The 17,322-nt window shown below is 37.8% G+C and overlaps 1 protein-coding gene and 1 long non-coding RNA gene across 3 annotated transcripts; one reads left to right on the top strand and one right to left on the bottom strand.

Annotated features, from left to right (window-relative positions):
- Window positions 1-3,633: 3,633 nt before the first annotated feature.
- On the bottom strand, window positions 3,634-6,321 carry nkx2.4a (NK2 homeobox 4a). 2 transcript variants are annotated; one of them, XM_026152285.2, is made up of 2 exons: window positions 5,542-6,321; window positions 3,634-5,037 (listed from the first exon to the last, which is right to left on the bottom strand). In XM_026152285.2, the coding sequence occupies exons 1-2, from the start codon at window positions 5,909-5,911 to the stop codon at window positions 4,355-4,357; spliced, it is 1,053 nt and encodes a 350-aa protein (XP_026008070.1). In that variant the 5' UTR covers window positions 5,912-6,321; the 3' UTR covers window positions 3,634-4,354. The 2 variants fall into 2 exon arrangements, with proteins under 2 accessions (XP_026008070.1, XP_026008071.1); XM_026152286.2 differs by having other exon boundaries at window positions 3,634-5,010.
- Window positions 6,322-7,681: 1,360 nt separating this feature from the next.
- On the top strand, window positions 7,682-15,028 carry LOC145422432 (uncharacterized). Its single transcript, XR_013903719.1, has 2 exons — window positions 7,682-8,039; window positions 14,394-15,028. It is a non-coding gene; the product is annotated as an uncharacterized LOC145422432 (long non-coding RNA).
- The last annotated feature ends 2,294 nt before the right edge of the window (window positions 15,029-17,322 follow it).

The following is a 17,322-nucleotide window of genomic DNA, read 5'->3' as shown; positions in this document are numbered from 1 at the left end:
GTCAGTAGCTATTAGTAGCAACTGAAAACAGTTTCTCTAAATACTTATGAGAGAATTGAATAACATGCATAGTGGGACTTGGAAGGGGGATTACTGGCAGTGTAGCGGGTCTGGTCACCACAGAGAGAGAATGTGACATGGTTTTCTAATAAGGGATGCCCCCCCCCCCCCCCCCTTGCGCACACACACACACACACACATAAACACACACGCACATGCACACACACTCCAAACCAGGTTCTTCAACCTCTGCCCCCACTCTCTTATAGACAGTTGTGAATAGCCTCTGCTTTGGTCCTGAGGTACCTAATATTGCTAAAATGGTATTCATAGTAACCAGTGGAATTAGCCAGTGGAAGCCCAGGAATAGAAATAACCACGTGTGTAAATGTGGAGTTTGATGTTATTGTCAAACCAAAAGCAATGTTAAAAATATGGTTTCATGTATTTAATTTCATGAAAATCTATTAGAGTGAGAAATGCTTTCAGAGTCCTATGACCTACTTGAAATGTTGTTTTTCCCACTCTGTAGGAAGATGATTATTTTTTTTTCCCATTTGAAAAAGGCTGGAATTAGAGAACTTTTTGCTTTCTGGGGCAAAGATATCCAGCTTTCAGTGACTCATTCTGTCGAAACCAAACAAATCACGCAGGCACAGGTTTGTTGTAGAGAAGAAAAAGACTGTCTCTCCTTGGCAGAATAAGAGGGCAATACACTAATTAAAATCTTGCTCTGTGTGTCTCAGAACCTGCCAATTCAATGCATTCATTCTTTCAGTGAAATGAAAAAGCGGACCTCACCTCTCCTAATCATTTCACATAAGTGGCAAGATTTGAGGACTATTTCTAGGAAGGAGGAATAGAAGCGGAGGTTAAACTTGCTACCATAAGCCCACGTTCCTACTGAATCAATATCATGATAATCATAACGAATAACACATTTCTATGAAGCATTTGTTTACATTTATTCTTCCCCAAAAACATGTGTGCGTTTCAGGAAAAATTTTAAAGTTATCCAGGTCAAAATATTGTTTTTTAGTTGAGACTAACAAAATGAAACAATTTGCCATCATATATATTTAAATGAAAGAAAAAACTCTAAACAAAACAAACAAGACAAAAAGCACTCTCTTGTGCATGATGATGGTTATATGTTAGGCCTGTGTTTCTGTGTAAACTATGCAGCCAATCACGTTAAGCCTTTGCCAATTAGCGCTCTCTAGGTTGCTAGGTCGCCATGGTCAATTGAGGAACACATCAATAGGACTTGAAAAGGTTTCTCTGCGATCAGACCTTCTGACATATTAAGTAGAATAATGGGGAGGAAGAGAGTTGGGCAGGGGGAGGTTGAGGGGGGGTTACAGAGACAGAAGCTTAGACTCCTTCTACGTTCACATTATGCAGTGCAACCTGCAATTACCTGAGACGAATAGTCTAAAAATTTCTTTGCATCCATGAAATGGAATATCCTCCGCTCCGTGCTTTGTGCTAACATGACATTGAAGTAGTGATGGACTTCCTCCAGCCATGATGGAAATATCTGCTTTTTGCAACAGAGGCAATTTTACACAATGTCTAACTTATTCAGTTGCTTTGTTTGTGTATGTAAATGTGAACTGTGTGTGTGCGCGCGTGCAAATGTGTGTGGGTGTGGACGTTGTTAGCAAGGACTTAAAGCTGGTTCTGCAACTATACACACAGAGGTAAGAGTGCACTGCAGCAACTGCCGTTCCAGAAAGTTTCCACATAGAAATGATGATGCCAGCACCAATTACAGTGCCCAGCCTGTCTCATATATCCTTACAAAGAGAGGTACCCCCCCAATAAACTGAGAGAAGCAACAGGCACAATAGCCAGTGATTACCAAGCATAGCCTATTAGTGCGCCATAACTATGGCTATTGAAAAGAGAAAAGAATGGCTTCACCTCCACTTTCATTTCATGTGGTCCACCATCAAAAGCTCTGTTGACAGCTCATTCATACCCTCAATTTAGAGACAAAATCTATCAGAAGCATCTTGCAGCATCATAGTGTATATTGTGGAATGCATTTCTCTTTTTAATGCTCTTATCAAACTCCTTTCTGATAGAGTTGCCACGCTCAATTCCAAATGTCAGGTGCATATTGGCTCTGGCGCTTCCTTCAAGTGTAGGGATGATAGCACATATACATACAGCTGCCAGGTATGTGAAGGGGTTGAAAATGGAGGCTCTCCAAGGTCTCCACTGATACACACTGATAGCCATCATCATCACCATCGCAGGGTGTCATCAGCAAGGGGATTGAGAAGTAATTTCTGAACGTGTTTAAATGACCACAGGAAATGAAATGTTACTTTCTATTATCAGCCGCCGCTGGTGTGGAAAAAGCTTTTGGAGGACAGAAGCAAAGGGGAACCGACAACGACGCTAAGTGATGACCTTAAAAACTTTGGAATTTGTTTGCACAAATCATTCACCTTCGACAGAGATTAAACAGAACAGGGCCAGTCCGTGCAAACGTGAGTGTGTGTGTGAATAACACTAACGCTTTAGAAATAAATAAGTGGATATATCAGTGTTATTTCATTAATCAAGTAAAAGTAAATACAGAGCAAGACCCAGTATTAGCTCTTTATCTATATTTAGATTCATGTTACCTTTCTGGTCCTGTGCTTTACAGAGAAAAGGTGGGTTTATAAAAGAAAATTAACTGCAAATAAATGACATTTAACTCTAAATAATAACGGTCAATAATTTAGCTAATAGAGAAATATCCTCGTCATACTTTCTGTGAGTCGTCAAAATGATTCCTAAAACTTTACGGATTACAACACAGCCCCCCATTTATAATTAAATTACATTTACTAATAAAACATAATTTGGACTTCTTTTTTCAGTTTTGAATAATTAAAAAACAACAACATTAATTCATTAAAAAAATATATAAAATATAACAAAAGTAATAATACAATTGTTCCTATTTGATTTTACAACGATGATACAAATGTTTATTGTGATAATAATAATAATAATAATAATAATAATAATAATAATAATAATAATAATAATAATAATAATAATAATAATAATAATAATAATAATAATAATAGCTGTTCTGTGATTACTGTCATTAACTCTGAGGTCACATAATAATAATGTGGAGCATGCATCTCGTTCTTTTACATACTATACCTACTATTTATAAGATTCCCATTTCCAATAATTGGTGATCATTGTGCATTCCACAGACGCTTGCATTCACAATAAAATTGGCCAATTGCACAGCGCAAAACCAACGTCTGGGCCTATTAAAAAGATTAAGATCAATATGATTGAATTGTTTAGTTGATTTAAAGGAAAGAAAAAAATATCTATTAATGTAGTGAAGTATGAATTAATCCCAAGATCGAGGCTGCTAAAAAGTGATAGTTTTTTTGTTGTTTTGTTTTTTTTTAAAAAAAAGGGTGATTTCCCGGTCTTAGACTCTTGCAGACATTTCCCATGAAAGGCAGCCCTCCAAAATGTCACCTGAACAATGCTGGCTCCCTCATCGACCTTGCTTTCCAGCTCAATTTGGTCTCAATCACAACATAATGAAAATGCACTCCAAAACAGATGCCTTTTAAAAAATTACTTGTTCAGGAATAGCTCTCACACTTCAAGTTATTTATTGTTAACGTTCAATTGGTTTTGAAACATATACAGCAGCCATCACGCATTTGTTCCTTTTTAACTTACAAAAGAATAAAGAAAACATAAAAGTGGACGCAATAACGATTATTATACAGTTAAACGCATTCTTGTGTGTTAGCCAAATATACAAGTCCCTACTTTATTCAATAAGTCTAAATGAATACATTAGTTTACAATATTAATATGATAAAATACCAGGTTATCACCGCAAATAAGGAGTGGTGGCTTAGTGTACTTCGAACCTGATCCCACCTCTCCCCCAGTCCGAACTCAAGTGAAGCAGCATTCCTTTTTGTTTCACCAACATAGACTACGTTTAAAACATCATGAGGAAGGTCCAAAACATGGATTACAAAAGGTCCAGAAACGACATAATTGCTTTGAAGGGCGGCCATTTCTGCAAAGTTCAAAAATAGACTCCCCTGTCAGAGATGTCAAGAAAATGTGCCCTGATCAGCTGGTGCGCCTCTGTGCGCCCCTTGCCCACTTCAACACCCTCCAAAGCCAAAGGGCCCCATTTTAAGCCCTCAGCGAGAATATATATATACATATATATATATATATATATGTGTGTATGTATATATATATATATATGTATGTATTGCAGTGTTTTGTTTTGCATGGGCTCATCCGCAGGTTCACATAGAAAAAGTGGAAAGTGACAGTACTGTATTAGGTCCTACCACGTTCTGCCGTACAGGAGGTTTGAGCTGACCATGTTACTGGTGTAATCTACAGCAGATGTGTCTATCTGTGCCATGTTCAGCTGGCTGTGCAGCGAGGGAGGGCTGGGCGACATCTCTTCCAGCTCCAAAGTGTTCACCTGCTGCTGGCTTTGATGCTGGCTGAGGCTGTTGGTGGAGGATGCGAGCACGACTCCAGCTCCGCTCTGTTGTTGGCTTTGCTGTTGGTTCTGTTGTACCTGCTGCTGGTTCGGCGTTGGCGTATTTGAGCCGTTCTGGCACGGTTTACCGTCCTTCACCAGAACAGGCACCGCTACGCGCCTGGGGGACTGCGCCTGCTGTTGGCACAGAGAACCGTCCTGTTGCTGCATCTGTTGCGCTGCCTTGTCCTTGGCCTGGCGCTTCATCTTGTACCGGTGGTTCTGAAACCAGATCTTCACCTGAGTCGGCGTCAGGTGTATCATACTGGCCAGGTGCTCCCTTTCAGGCGCAGACAGGTATTTCTGTTGCTTAAACCTCCTCTCGAGCTCGTAGACCTGAGCCTGTGAGAACAGGACGCGCCGTTTCCTCCTGGGCGCAGCGTGGAGAGCCGGCATGGCTTTGGTGGCGTCCGCCATTCCTGTGAGACTCCCCATGCCGGTCATGTTCATACCTGTGGAAGGTCCCATGAATCTAGAAACTTAAAAATATACATACATATACATGCGTTCAATAAACAGAAGAGGAGAACACTATTTCGCCTGAAGTAGTCTTTATTGATTATTGGCTGAAGTTGGAAAATATAAACAAACAAAAACATATAATAATAATAATAATAATAATAATAATAATAATAATAATAATAATAATAATAATAATAATAATAATAATAATAATAATAAATTATCAAATTATTGCTTTAAAATTGTTTCTTATTCCAAAATTTTAAAAAAGTCGAGTCAGACTGAGCCAAAGAATGATCTCCTTTTCGGTTTTCATCAGCATAAACAGTCATTTAAAATAAGATATTTTGTAAAATAGCGGACAATATATATCATTTTTAAATTAACATATAAAAAACAAACAAAAAGAAACTACAGGTTAGTCGTGTGCGTTTTTAACGGTCACTCTCAAAATTCATTTGTGGTTTTACGAAGATTAAAAAAAGTGTGAAAAGTGTTGATAAAAGGAGAATCGAACTTACTTGTGGAGTATCTTGGATCAGGGTTGGCGCTGTACCACCCTGTTGCTGCTGCACTATTCCGCATGCTTTCCTGGTACGACGGAAGATCTCCCATGTTGCCAATGCTTCCATTGCAGTATCCTCCCATTGCGCTGTGGGAGAACTGGGAGACGCTGTGCGGCATGTGGTAAGTGGTGGCCACCGTGGCGTTATGGCCCATGGAGTGCTGTTGCATGCCGGTCTGAGACACCTGAGGCTGTCGGTAGGCTCCCAGTGGAGAGGTTAGGTTCCCTGCGCCGTCCATGCCACTAAACTTCTTGTAGGTCTCCTCGATTGGACTCAAAATATCTGTCACTGAAAAAGGCGTTGTGTGCTTTGGGCTCAACGACATGATTCAGAAAGCAGGTAGATTTTTGTGTTTGAGCAGATCAACCGTGTTGTTGTATCGGCTCTCTCCTTGGTGGATGTCTACGTAAGAGAGTGCTTGTAGTGCGCCTGAGATCCTATTGATCGCCTTAGAGAAGGAGGCGAGCCCAGGGCGCTCTTAGCCCGGGTTTATTGGAGCCAGGAGCCAGGTTTACGACAAACACAGGGGGCGGAGCAAAACTCCTAAACCAGCAAACAATAGTCATTGACATTTTAGGGAAATAATTCATGAAAACACACTTTGCTTTGTATTAACTTGTATACGTGAATAAAACTACGACACATACTCACGATTCTGTGTTTGCAGCAGCTACATACAGGTGATAATATCCCATTATGTTCCGCACATCAGCTGATCTGACCACATATGACTATTTTGCGTCAGTAGGGAATTCCACTCTTTCTAGAAACTTTGAGAGCACTTTGAACAGACATAAGGGCCACCGAGTATCATCAAAGAGTCACAATGAAGTTGTATGACCAGCTCGTTTATGCTTCTTGAGCATCATTTTATCCCAGCGAAGAGGAACAAGTCCAAATAAGCTCAAAAAGAAAAAAAGAAAAGAAAGAAAAATATGTTGAAAAATGCAGTATGGGTCCAAAACTCTTTGCCATTACACAGCACTCACACAGCAAAAGACATAAACGAATTTGTAAATTATATTTTTCCGAAACTAATCATACAGCATCCGACTCCATATAACCTAATTTAGGATCAAAAGGGAGGAAATTACTTTTTTTTTTTTTTTTTTTTTTTTACCTATACTTCTTAGGCATCTACAATTATATTAGACTTGGTGCACTATTTTAAGCCTCAAACCCTCGAGTCTGGTCAACATGCATTAACGACACTTTGCAGTCTTGACCTGACATTGTAATCTCTGAGCAAACTGACTGGCGCCAGGGGAAGAATAAGAGGAAGAGGAACAAAACAAGAGGGTCAAATGAGAAAAGAGCCGCTAGAAACGGCGAACAGTGGTTAATAAAAACTTCTCAATTTGTCATTTATTTCTAAACTGATTTATGACGCCTATATCTGATAACTACTCAGTAATAAAGACTTGCCGCTACAATTCCTCTTGGAAAATATGTTTTCATAACAATGATAATGTTTCCTCTGAATTTTTTTTTAACTTTATCATCACCATAATACTGCAGACAACAATGGGAACAGGTGCTCTGCTCGGAGGTTATTTTCCAGACGTGAAATGTGTCGCTGTCTTCATTATTGTAGGAAGGAACCACTCGTCTGCATGAAGCCACTAATGTAATTTGCCATGGCATGGCAGCAAGTAGCTACCTACCCTAATTGAGTAAATGAAGATGTGACATGGTCAGCCATCAATTATAGAGAAATATCAAGAACAGCAATCTCCGGTTAAGTTGATAGGCTGATTGTAATCATTCATTTTTTCCTATGCATATTTCAGAAGCCGGATTTCTTATTTTTCTTTCCCCCCAGATGCCCGCACTCCGCGGCGGATTTAATGTGAAGTGGCTGGGCTTTATTGTTCTTCAGGAAAACAAAACAGTGCGTGCTTTTTCCAAAGTCAGCTGGAGTTGTCAGAAAGACACTGAAGACAAAAAGAAAAGAAAAAATGGCGTTTGAAAAGAATGCGGTCTAACCTGTGTAAAATAAAGAATCTCCCGAAAAGCTATTTCTATTAGAACATAAATTAGGGTAAATTAGCCTTTTTTAGAGTAATATTTCCTACCTGAAAATACACCTATGCTTGTCCAGACGTCTGTGAGCCTTTTCCACTCTTTTGGGAACAGCAGCATGGTGTCTTTTCAAGTAGAAAAGAAAAGTAGGCCTCGGCCCAGACCTCTAACATTATGTAAATGAGGCAAACCTCTCAACCTTGTGGATTACTGAGTCAGAGAGCAGGACCCGGTCCACAAACCCTCCACATTAGGATCCCATAAAAATGTGGAGCTGGTAGGCTGCATGCAACTCTTATAGGCGCTTATAGTTCATTTTTATATAGTTTTCAGTCCTAGTTAACTTTTACATCCTGTGGAGATGATGCGGAAAATGCAACCGGAGCCATATAAAGGAACGCGCCGGGACTCGTGAAGAAGGCCCACCCAAGGTTGGTTCACAAATCTAAGACGAACAAAGAGAAAAAGATTTAAAATATTCTCCACTTTTCAAACTATGTTTAGCAATAATTTTTGTCTCGTGCTTAGTTTCGCTTGTCTGCTTAGTCAAGCAAACGGGTACGATGCGTTCTGAAAAACATCGGGGAATTATTCATATAAATTAGCCCACATTGATTCTTTCCATCACAAGAAATACAATCAATAAATTGTTGGCACTATGGCGAAGAATACTGCTTTTCTATTCCCAAAATTCCAAATGGGAAGCTAGTTAGTGTCTATGGAATACATTTTTCCTTAAAGAAGACGTTAAGCTTTCTCACTAAGTCACAGAGCAAATCAGTTCACATGCTTCTGTGACTTTATTCCTGAAGACAAACAGAAGTATGTTACATAATATTCTATAGGCATCAGCGTGCTTGCCACCAGGGACTAAATGATCTCTTAAATTGTGTTCATTAACGATAGAGATTACTGGCGCAAACCGCGGTGTTCAGATAAACAGCGGCGACTTTCTATAACAACATTCTAACCATTTTTCTCTCTATATCTACGCTTTTATCGGAACATTTAAGTGTTGTTAACGAGAACCTAATAACAACCCATTTATGTAGTTTGTATCCTACAGATAGCCTTTTGCTCAATACCTTCGCCTTCATCAGCTCAGCACAGCAGATGGATTCAAGCGCCTGGTTACTGAAGTGCTTTTCTCCATCTCTTCGATGCTAGTTCAATACCCTGAGAGATGTGGAGAGATGGCTAGAGGGCCAGGGTCCTGACCTGTCACCTCAACCACGCACCGGCCGAGCACAAAGTGCAGAAAACACGAAAACGATTTCGTCTTGCAGCTCCTACAACCCCTCACATTTCCCACTTCTATCTGTAAAATAATACGAGTGAAATTAATCACACTAAAAGTGGTTTCCAGTTTCTCTTACTTCTCATCTTCTTCTTTGTTTGGATGATTTTTGAAAAGTGGAAACAAACGTGTGCCGTTATTGTAATGTTATCTAAGCTACGGGAATCATTTATCTGGGTAAATTTTTCTGTGCGTAATTTACGCGCGAACCGTGAATCTCTCTTTCGATTGTCTGGGACATCTTCCTTAGATTTCTAGTGTTTTCGTTTAGATTTCGTTGTGAGTACACCGGCCTCTAGTTAAAAGAAAACAGCTTCTTGGGTATGTTAAGAAAAAGGTGGATTTGCAAAACGACGCATTTTGGTGTGGCGAGTTTACAAAGAAGAAGAAGGAGAAGAAGGAAAACCTGAAAATACACACCGAACCTTGTAGACTGGGATCCTTATTTTTAAATTTAAGTTCAAACATATTCTAACGGAAAAGAAGCCAGGGATTTATAAATTCATGTCAGGGTTTGTCAACGAAAAGAAAAAGAAGAAAGCAGCAAGTATTCTTTAACAGTCAAACAACACCCACCACGATATTTATTACATCTGTAAATTGAAGGATACTGGAGGGAGGTGGGGGATCTTATGTACAGCTTTTCTTCCAGATTACTGATATTTGTATTTGGACATTCGTGCGCATGGAATCAAAAAGGCTCGTATATTAGAGCATGGCGCAAAATAAACACAAATACTGGTATTAAACGCACCAGTCTTACAACAACTCTAATCAGTTTTTCTTCATGTAAAGCGCATCTCTATACTGCCCGGCCCAGAGGGTGAATTTTTGCTGAGATTTGTGGAGGAAATTCCACACCTGCAGTCAGTGTAGTACCATTTAGATCAAATACTTTCTCTCCTCTTAAATCGCAGAGCAGTGTGAGAGTAAAAAGCGGGCAGGTGCATATCTTTCAGCTGCACTACTTGAAACGGTCCGGTTCCTCAGCTAAGTAGGTTAAAGGTCCTCCCAAGTGGAGAAAGTATGTGACAGACCTCTTGAAGACCGTATTCTTCTGCAGGAGTTTGCATTCATTCACAATTAATGTCGCTTGATGGACGAAATGATGCTAATAGGGTGCCAAAAACAGAATATGGGCTTTAATGGGCACTGACCATAATCTGACAGCTGTGGAAAATGGAGGAAAGAAGAATTTAACATACTATAATAGGATTAACGTTTAGAAGTTATTCTTAAAGTATTACAATACAGCTTTTCGTTAAGTTGATAAAGTTGCAGTAAAGGCCAATCAGACTGGATTATGTGCTGCAGCTGGGGGATAACAGCATGTGGGATATGTAGCTATGCTGGTGGTAGAAAACTGAATGTTCCTTCTTGTTTTTGGAAGCAAATTAAGATACTGAATTGTGTTAAATTCTTTTCTATGTTGCCTGAAAGAGGACATATTCTTTTAATTTCCATGCCATAGAACCCCCCCCCCCCCAAACAAAAAAACCCAAACAGTTTCTTTCTGCTTTTTTACAAAAATGTTAAACTCTTCTAATATCACATCAATGTAATAAAATCATCAATGTGAGTGGAAAGTTAAGTCAAAGATGTGTTGAGTACACCATTTCGTTGCCCTGTACCTGTGCATGTGCAATGACAATAAAGTTGAATTCTATTCTATTCTATTCACTCAAGAACACTCATTGCAAAAAAATTACCTTCACATCAGTTGGCACAATTTTTTTAATTATTGAACCATATGCTAAACTAATCAGATAGGAAATTAAAAGTAGTATAAAAATTGTACCTTGTAGTACACATTTATGACAACAAGTGATTGTGATTCCAGTTTTCAAACTGAAGCTGAAGACTAGCAAGGCATATAACAACCTTAATTAAGGTTCGTTAAGCTACAGTGGCACTGCAAAGCGTGGACAGGCTGTCAGTGATCCATTAATCATGTCATGATGAGTTTTAAAGAATGACTGGTGAGATTAACTTTATAGATCATATTTTTATGCATATAATTTATACACACATGACTTAATAAATCCTGTATCTGTAACTATGACCAGTCACTTTATTTGAGATTTGAAAAACAAAACAACAATAACAACAACAACAAAGGAAAAAGAGACAACAAATTGTGCCCTTCCATGTTTGAAACTGATTTAGCTCCCTGAAATTTTAGGTCCTCCGAGTTCTGTGAGTGCCACTGTCCTCTGCACTGTTTTGAGTGGCGATATTTTAGCATAGCTGCTCTCTTTTGTAGCAACAATTAAAAACCACAGCAGCAGATCAGTGCAGACTACCAAATGCATGGCAGAACAAAGCAGATAGTGTACTTGGACTGGGTGCTTGGTTCCAAGGGTACCTGGTTCGTCCACTTCTCTGCTGCATTAATTGTGGCAGCAGTAAGGGCAGGTAAACAAAGCTGTTAGAGAGTATAGTTGTGACTCAACCGTGGCTCACTCTGGATTTGTCACCCAGTTACTCATATGGCAAATTGGATCTGCCAGTCCTTCTCCTGTATCTGGTTGCCCTTGCATTCAATTATTGTGATAAGATGAAATCTGTTTGATGTCCTGAAATGTAATTTTGTAGTTTAATTTGAAGTGGATCCCCGTTTTACTTGTTTTACATAACAATATTTAGACATAGTTCAAGTACTGAGGATTCTTAGAATTATAAGGTAGAAGATAATCTTTTGGACTTTTGGCATTTTCCAGTGACATGTAAGTGTTTGCAATGTTCTGCTTTGACTTTTCTTTTCCGTTTTCATTTTCTTGAGCCAAATTTGCATTTTTTTTGTTCTTAATAAATCAAGAGGCTGTTCAGATTTACAATCATGTCTGCTTTAGTCATTACAGGCTGCATAAAGTTAAAATAATAAAATAATTTAGATAATTTTTGGATTTTGGAAGAAGCTTCAAAACATTGTTCAAACATTTAAGTGCACTTCTTCTCTCTCCCCCCCCCCCCCCCCCCAAAAGAAAGCTTTGTTAATGTAGAAACAGTATAAAGTTAGATATATAAATATATTTTACCTCTGAATAAAAAAAGTGCCGTAAAATAAATAATAATAATAATAATAATAATGATCAAACATGGTTTTGCACCTGAAATGCATGCAAATAGCTGCAATTTGCATCAAGTGTTTCCTGATGTCCATTTATGCCAGGAATTCATTTATTCGGCTTATTTTCACATTAACAGTCAAGAGATGTATCTTCTAATCAAAAGTTTGAAAACACTTTGAGAGCTGAACGTGGAGACGGAAACTTTTTAAATGGCCTCACAACTCAACAATGGAAATGTGAGCAGAAGCTGCATATCAATGTGGCATTTTTACCTGTCTGTTTGTCCCCACTTTGGGATGCTTTTATCCAGTAGGCCACCTGACAGCCTACCATTATTTAGATGAATCCACATAAACACATCCCAAAACTACTTCAAATTGTGAATGTATTGATCCTGACAGTTACAAGAATGCACCATGTGCTGCAATTTAAAATATGAAGTCAAAGTCCAGTTTTCCTGCAAAGTGTCAAAGGATTAAAACTCTAATTTCTATTCGTTTTTTACTGAGCACTGTCTGAATAAAACGCTGTATGCTGGATGGGAATGCCAGGTAGCTGTAATCCTGAAAAGGTAGAAGACTGTATGCAGAATTTATTTTTTTTAAAAATGGCATCGTAAAAAATAAATAAAAACATAGCTATTTGTATCTTATAGAAAAATAAATAACAAATTATATATAACATATACAAATAAGGAATATACTACTATATACTTTTACACTACTACAAATGTACAGTTGCAGTGCATGTATCTGTATCCAGCACACTTTCAGAAATTTATTCTTTACAAAGAATAAATTTTTGTTTTTGGAAATAAAATCTATTTTTACGGGTTTATTTCATTTAAATTTTGCTTTGTGTGGTTTGAATTTGTCCAAAAGAAAAAACAATATCCTTATTCCCCTTAAAAATATTTATTCATAGTAAGTAGCTTTTTGAATAAATAACCAGTCATTTTCTGTCCTGCCTCGTTTACAAAAAAACGGATTATTTATAAATGGATTATCCTTTTTTTAATGTCTTAAACCATTATTCACACAGTACATCTGTTATATCATTACACATTTTGTGTGTTGTGTGTCTATTAGAATGGTTGATATTTTCCCATATTGACTTTGTGCAGCAAATCAAGTGAATCAAGGAGTGCTCTACCAATTACCAGGCAGTTATTTTAGAAGGAGGAAGTTAACTTTAAAGAAACTTTAAAGAAACCAGAGGAATGTTACTATAAAAAGTACCTCTGAGATAAATGTAAAAAGTGTGACATGGGTTTCAGCTTGAATCATAGCAAGAGAGTAAAACCTGTGCAAAACGATCAAATTCAGGCCAAAATACACCCGTCTATAACAACAACATGCAACAGTTCAGTCTCTCTATAATTCTTTAGTGCTCTTCTGAGGAACTACAGAAAGAAAATGTCAGATTGTCCACATGTTAAGGACAGTTTTTATTTAACCAAACAGCCAACTGCCACTTCAGCTAATTCAAATTCAGATTCAGATTAAGATGCTGGTTTATTATCTCAGCACTGTGTCAGGCTGTGATCTGTAGCAAACTCGGCTGGTTGCTTAAAAGATATTAAAACGCAGAAAATGACCAAAGAGTGTTCGAGTATTGACACTTTTAAAATCAGCCTTATTCTGTGAATAACATTTATTTTTAAATTAAACATGTTTAATGAGAAGTGTAATATAAAATAATAATACAGCTTTTAAAAATCTACATACCTGTGAGTCAAAGTGCACCTTTGACACTTTTTCCTTAGTCGATTCATTAAAGTTTGGACAGTTTGTTTAGAGCTGAAGTTAGTGATGAAAAAACTGTTTATACTCCACTGGATTTAATCATGTTGTCAATGCATGAGAATCATTTAGAAGTTGTTAAATTACCTGTTACGTCTGGCAGATTTTTATAAATCAACAGCAGATCATCACAAACTGTGAAACGAGGCTCGCCACACAATATAAACCCTGCAAGAATTTGCACCATAAACTGTGATTTATTGAGATGCAGTTCAAAAAACAACTCTAAAATAATTCATCAGAAACTAATAGTCACATACATGTGCAGATATTATTATGCTTTGGCATTTATTATCAGATCTCATCCCAGGAGATGCAGACAGAGATTGCAATAACTATTTTATGAGTTGTGCACATGTGCACTTCGTAAAGATGGTTTATTTTATTGTGAAGTTGTTTGTCCATTTTGTTGGTGACTACTCAGAAATGCATGCTATTACACACATGCTGCAAATACCAGTTTATTATTGCCAACAGTTCATGTGTATTCGGTGTTTGTGCTCCTGTATGTGTTGCACAGAGACTGCGCTGACTTTGTGCTGCTGTACAGTAATAACAAGTCTTCTCGTGGTTAATGGCTCTCTTGTTTGTTGGTTTTGTCTCGTCCTGTTTCAGTGGTTCTTTTTGCCTGGAAGGATGTGAACTCAGTGTGTCTGACCGTCTCTGAGGACGCTCGATGTCATCTTGTCTACCTGATCATTACACTACCTGCTCTCCTCTGCAATACTGCCCTCTCGCTGCTCCGCCACTTGAAATGCTTGGCTGGCCTCTTCTCTGAAACCATCAGGAAATTGTGTGCTAAAACGCTGCAGACGGTTCGTCCTCTCTCTTCCCTCCAGCCATGAGTGCAGGAGTCATAAAAAGATTCCTCAGCTCGGATGACTACTGCTGCTGCTCACTCGACAGGAAAACACACAAAACACCCTTCAGCCGCCCGCCACAGCTCACCTCTCACAGCTTTTACTTGATTTATTGACGTTCACTACACTGCAGAAATGCAGAACACTGCATGTAAATTACATGGATGTGACCACTTGTTTAAAAGCAGGCCTAGATATATTACACATGGCCATTAGGAGTAAAACTAATTTTTAAATTACTATTATGTTACTAACATCTTGTCAGCAACATATTTAATGATGGAATGAGATTATATATGTTTAATATGCCTTTTTAAATAATCCCAAGGAATGTGAAGACTTGTAATATGTCAGCTTTCTGATCTGCAAATAAATTGGAAGTAAAATGGATTCTCAGTATTTCATATTTTGAGGTAAACAAGAGCCTCAGTCTGCATGTGGAGTCGCTGCATCGGCATTATTGCTATAAAAATACATCAGGCCTTCTTGCTGTAAAAAAGTTCAGTAACTCACATGAAGAAAGGACACATGCTGTTACTGACTGCATTCAAATACTCCTTTCTTAAACTCCCACGCTGCTGCTCTGTCGCCACCATTATGAATCTAAACAGGAACAGATGAGTGTCATGATGGCAAGTCAAAAAGTGAACTGCCAAAAACAGTTCTGAGTTTTTAAGTAACTGTAAAATGTCTCTTTGGTTATCCAATAAATTGTTGCTCCAGTCATCACTGATACTGATGAACAAACATTCCTGAGCTCCAAAAAGAGACCTTGAAAGCTTTCTCTTTAAAAAAGTGTCTCTGAATGCAGTTCAGTGCTCTGCATGTGAAGCTAATTTAATAATACAGGAGAAACCATCAAATGGAAAGTGAACCATGTTAAAGAAACTATTTCTGGCATCTGTCTGCTCACAGATGAAACATCATATATGCTCTGCAGGCGGTGGATTTTTCCCAGTTACAGAAACTAAGAAGAGATTTTTACCTGATCAGTAAGACTGACCACTGCAAACAGAACCTGCTTCAATGGACCTCTCTGCTGGATTCAATTCATACACTTTTTAAAAACCGTATTATGAAAGTATTGTTTAAGTTAGCTGGGTTAATAATATGACACACATTCATAGATGAAAGTGTTTGACAACACGCACATCATCTCATTTTGGACTTTTAATAAACGTACCTTTTTGTAAAAATGCAAAAGTTCTTCTAAGCTTTTGTGAATTGAGTGAAAGTGAATAAACATTATTAAAACGCTGCACTCACTCAGACACAACTTTAAAAAGAATCACGCAGCAACATTTCTGCAGTTACCTGGATGATAATCGAGAGCTAACAGATCATGCCTCAGAGTTCTGTGCTTGTCTTGCTCAAGAGTACCTCAGTCTAAAATGCTGAGGGCGTGGTTACATTGTTTCTTAAGTGTTTCTGACTCACTGTGTGCACCTTACAATAAAATAAATGTGCTTTGATGTTTTCACCTTTTCCATGCGTGCGCTTCATGTGTCCTTCAGTTCATCCTTTTGCCACATTTACCACTATTCTTCATATTCTTCATCCAATCAAATTACACTAAAGTATTAAACCTCTGTTTGTTTTAAACTTTTTTGCATCTCAGATAACTGAAGATTAATAAACATAAGAGTTGTCATCACGAACCAGAACTCTGCTTCTGTAGAAGGCACAGAAATCAGCACTGTGACTGTGCCTTTCATTTATTAGTGGAGATTTTATACAGTTTATACATAAGATTTTTGCCAATATAAGGCAAAAATAATGCGTTAGCACCAGAAATAGATTATTATTTACTTTTCTAAGCACTTGAACACTAACAGTAACACTATCTGTGAAACTATTAACTCTTGTAACTGAAGCATTTACAAAGTGTGTTAAACTGAACGTACAGCCTTCCTTAAAGTTTTACCCTGAACACATCCCACTGCTTCAGTTATATAACAGTCTACACAATAGCCTGTCTCTCTCTTTCTCTCTGTGTGCACTGCAAAACAGGATGCTATTTCCCCATGAAATGAAATACAACATATACAAACATAAAATTAGTAAAATATATAGATACATAAATATATTGTTTACAGATATGCAGTATGTGATGTACTGTTGTGCTGCATGATATCAGATATTTGGTCATTTTTTTCTTCTGAATCAATATGAATGATGCACAAATGAGGTACAAGTTTGTCATTTAGTAAAACCAATAAAATTCAAATAGCAAAGCAAATGCAATAATAACATTTATTTAAATAAATTTTGGGTAATTGTCTGTACAGTTCACATTTAAAGCAAACTTTGATGGGAAGAACAGATACAAATACATAATAAATAACATTTCATATGTACAGTGTTGGTTTCAAAAAGAAATGGAACACTTGACGACCTGAAAGTTAAATGTAGCTGCCTCTTTTCTTTTCCTCTGAGTAAAGGAAAAAGGACAATGGACTGCAGAGGATCTGAGGAACCTGCAGGGTTGAGGGTGCTGATGTCGTTTAGAAACGTGGAGCATGAATGGAGCCGAAAACAAAACAAAAAAATCAAACAAATTAAACTTTTGCAGTTGGATTTGGACCACATTACGAGTTAAAAAAGAGTTTTATGCATAAATAAAAAAAATGCAAATTCATAATAATGAATTTGTCCCCCGAGATGTAAATGATTACATATTTGAT

The sequence above is a fragment of the Astatotilapia calliptera genome, chromosome 19, assembly GCF_964374335.1.
Source record: "Astatotilapia calliptera chromosome 19, fAstCal68.1, whole genome shotgun sequence".
Taxonomy (NCBI): domain Eukaryota; kingdom Metazoa; phylum Chordata; class Actinopteri; order Cichliformes; family Cichlidae; genus Astatotilapia; species Astatotilapia calliptera.
This window is presented reverse-complemented; position numbering and strand designations above follow the sequence as displayed.

Coding starts and splice junctions, on each gene's coding strand:
- nkx2.4a (XM_026152285.2), bottom strand. CDS start 5,911: ATGTCGTTGAGCCCAAAGCACACAACGCCTTTTTCAGTGACAGATATT. Junction 5,038..5,541: donor TGATCCAAGATACTCCACAA/GTAAGTTCGATT, acceptor TATATTTTTAAG/TTTCTAGATTCATGGGACCT.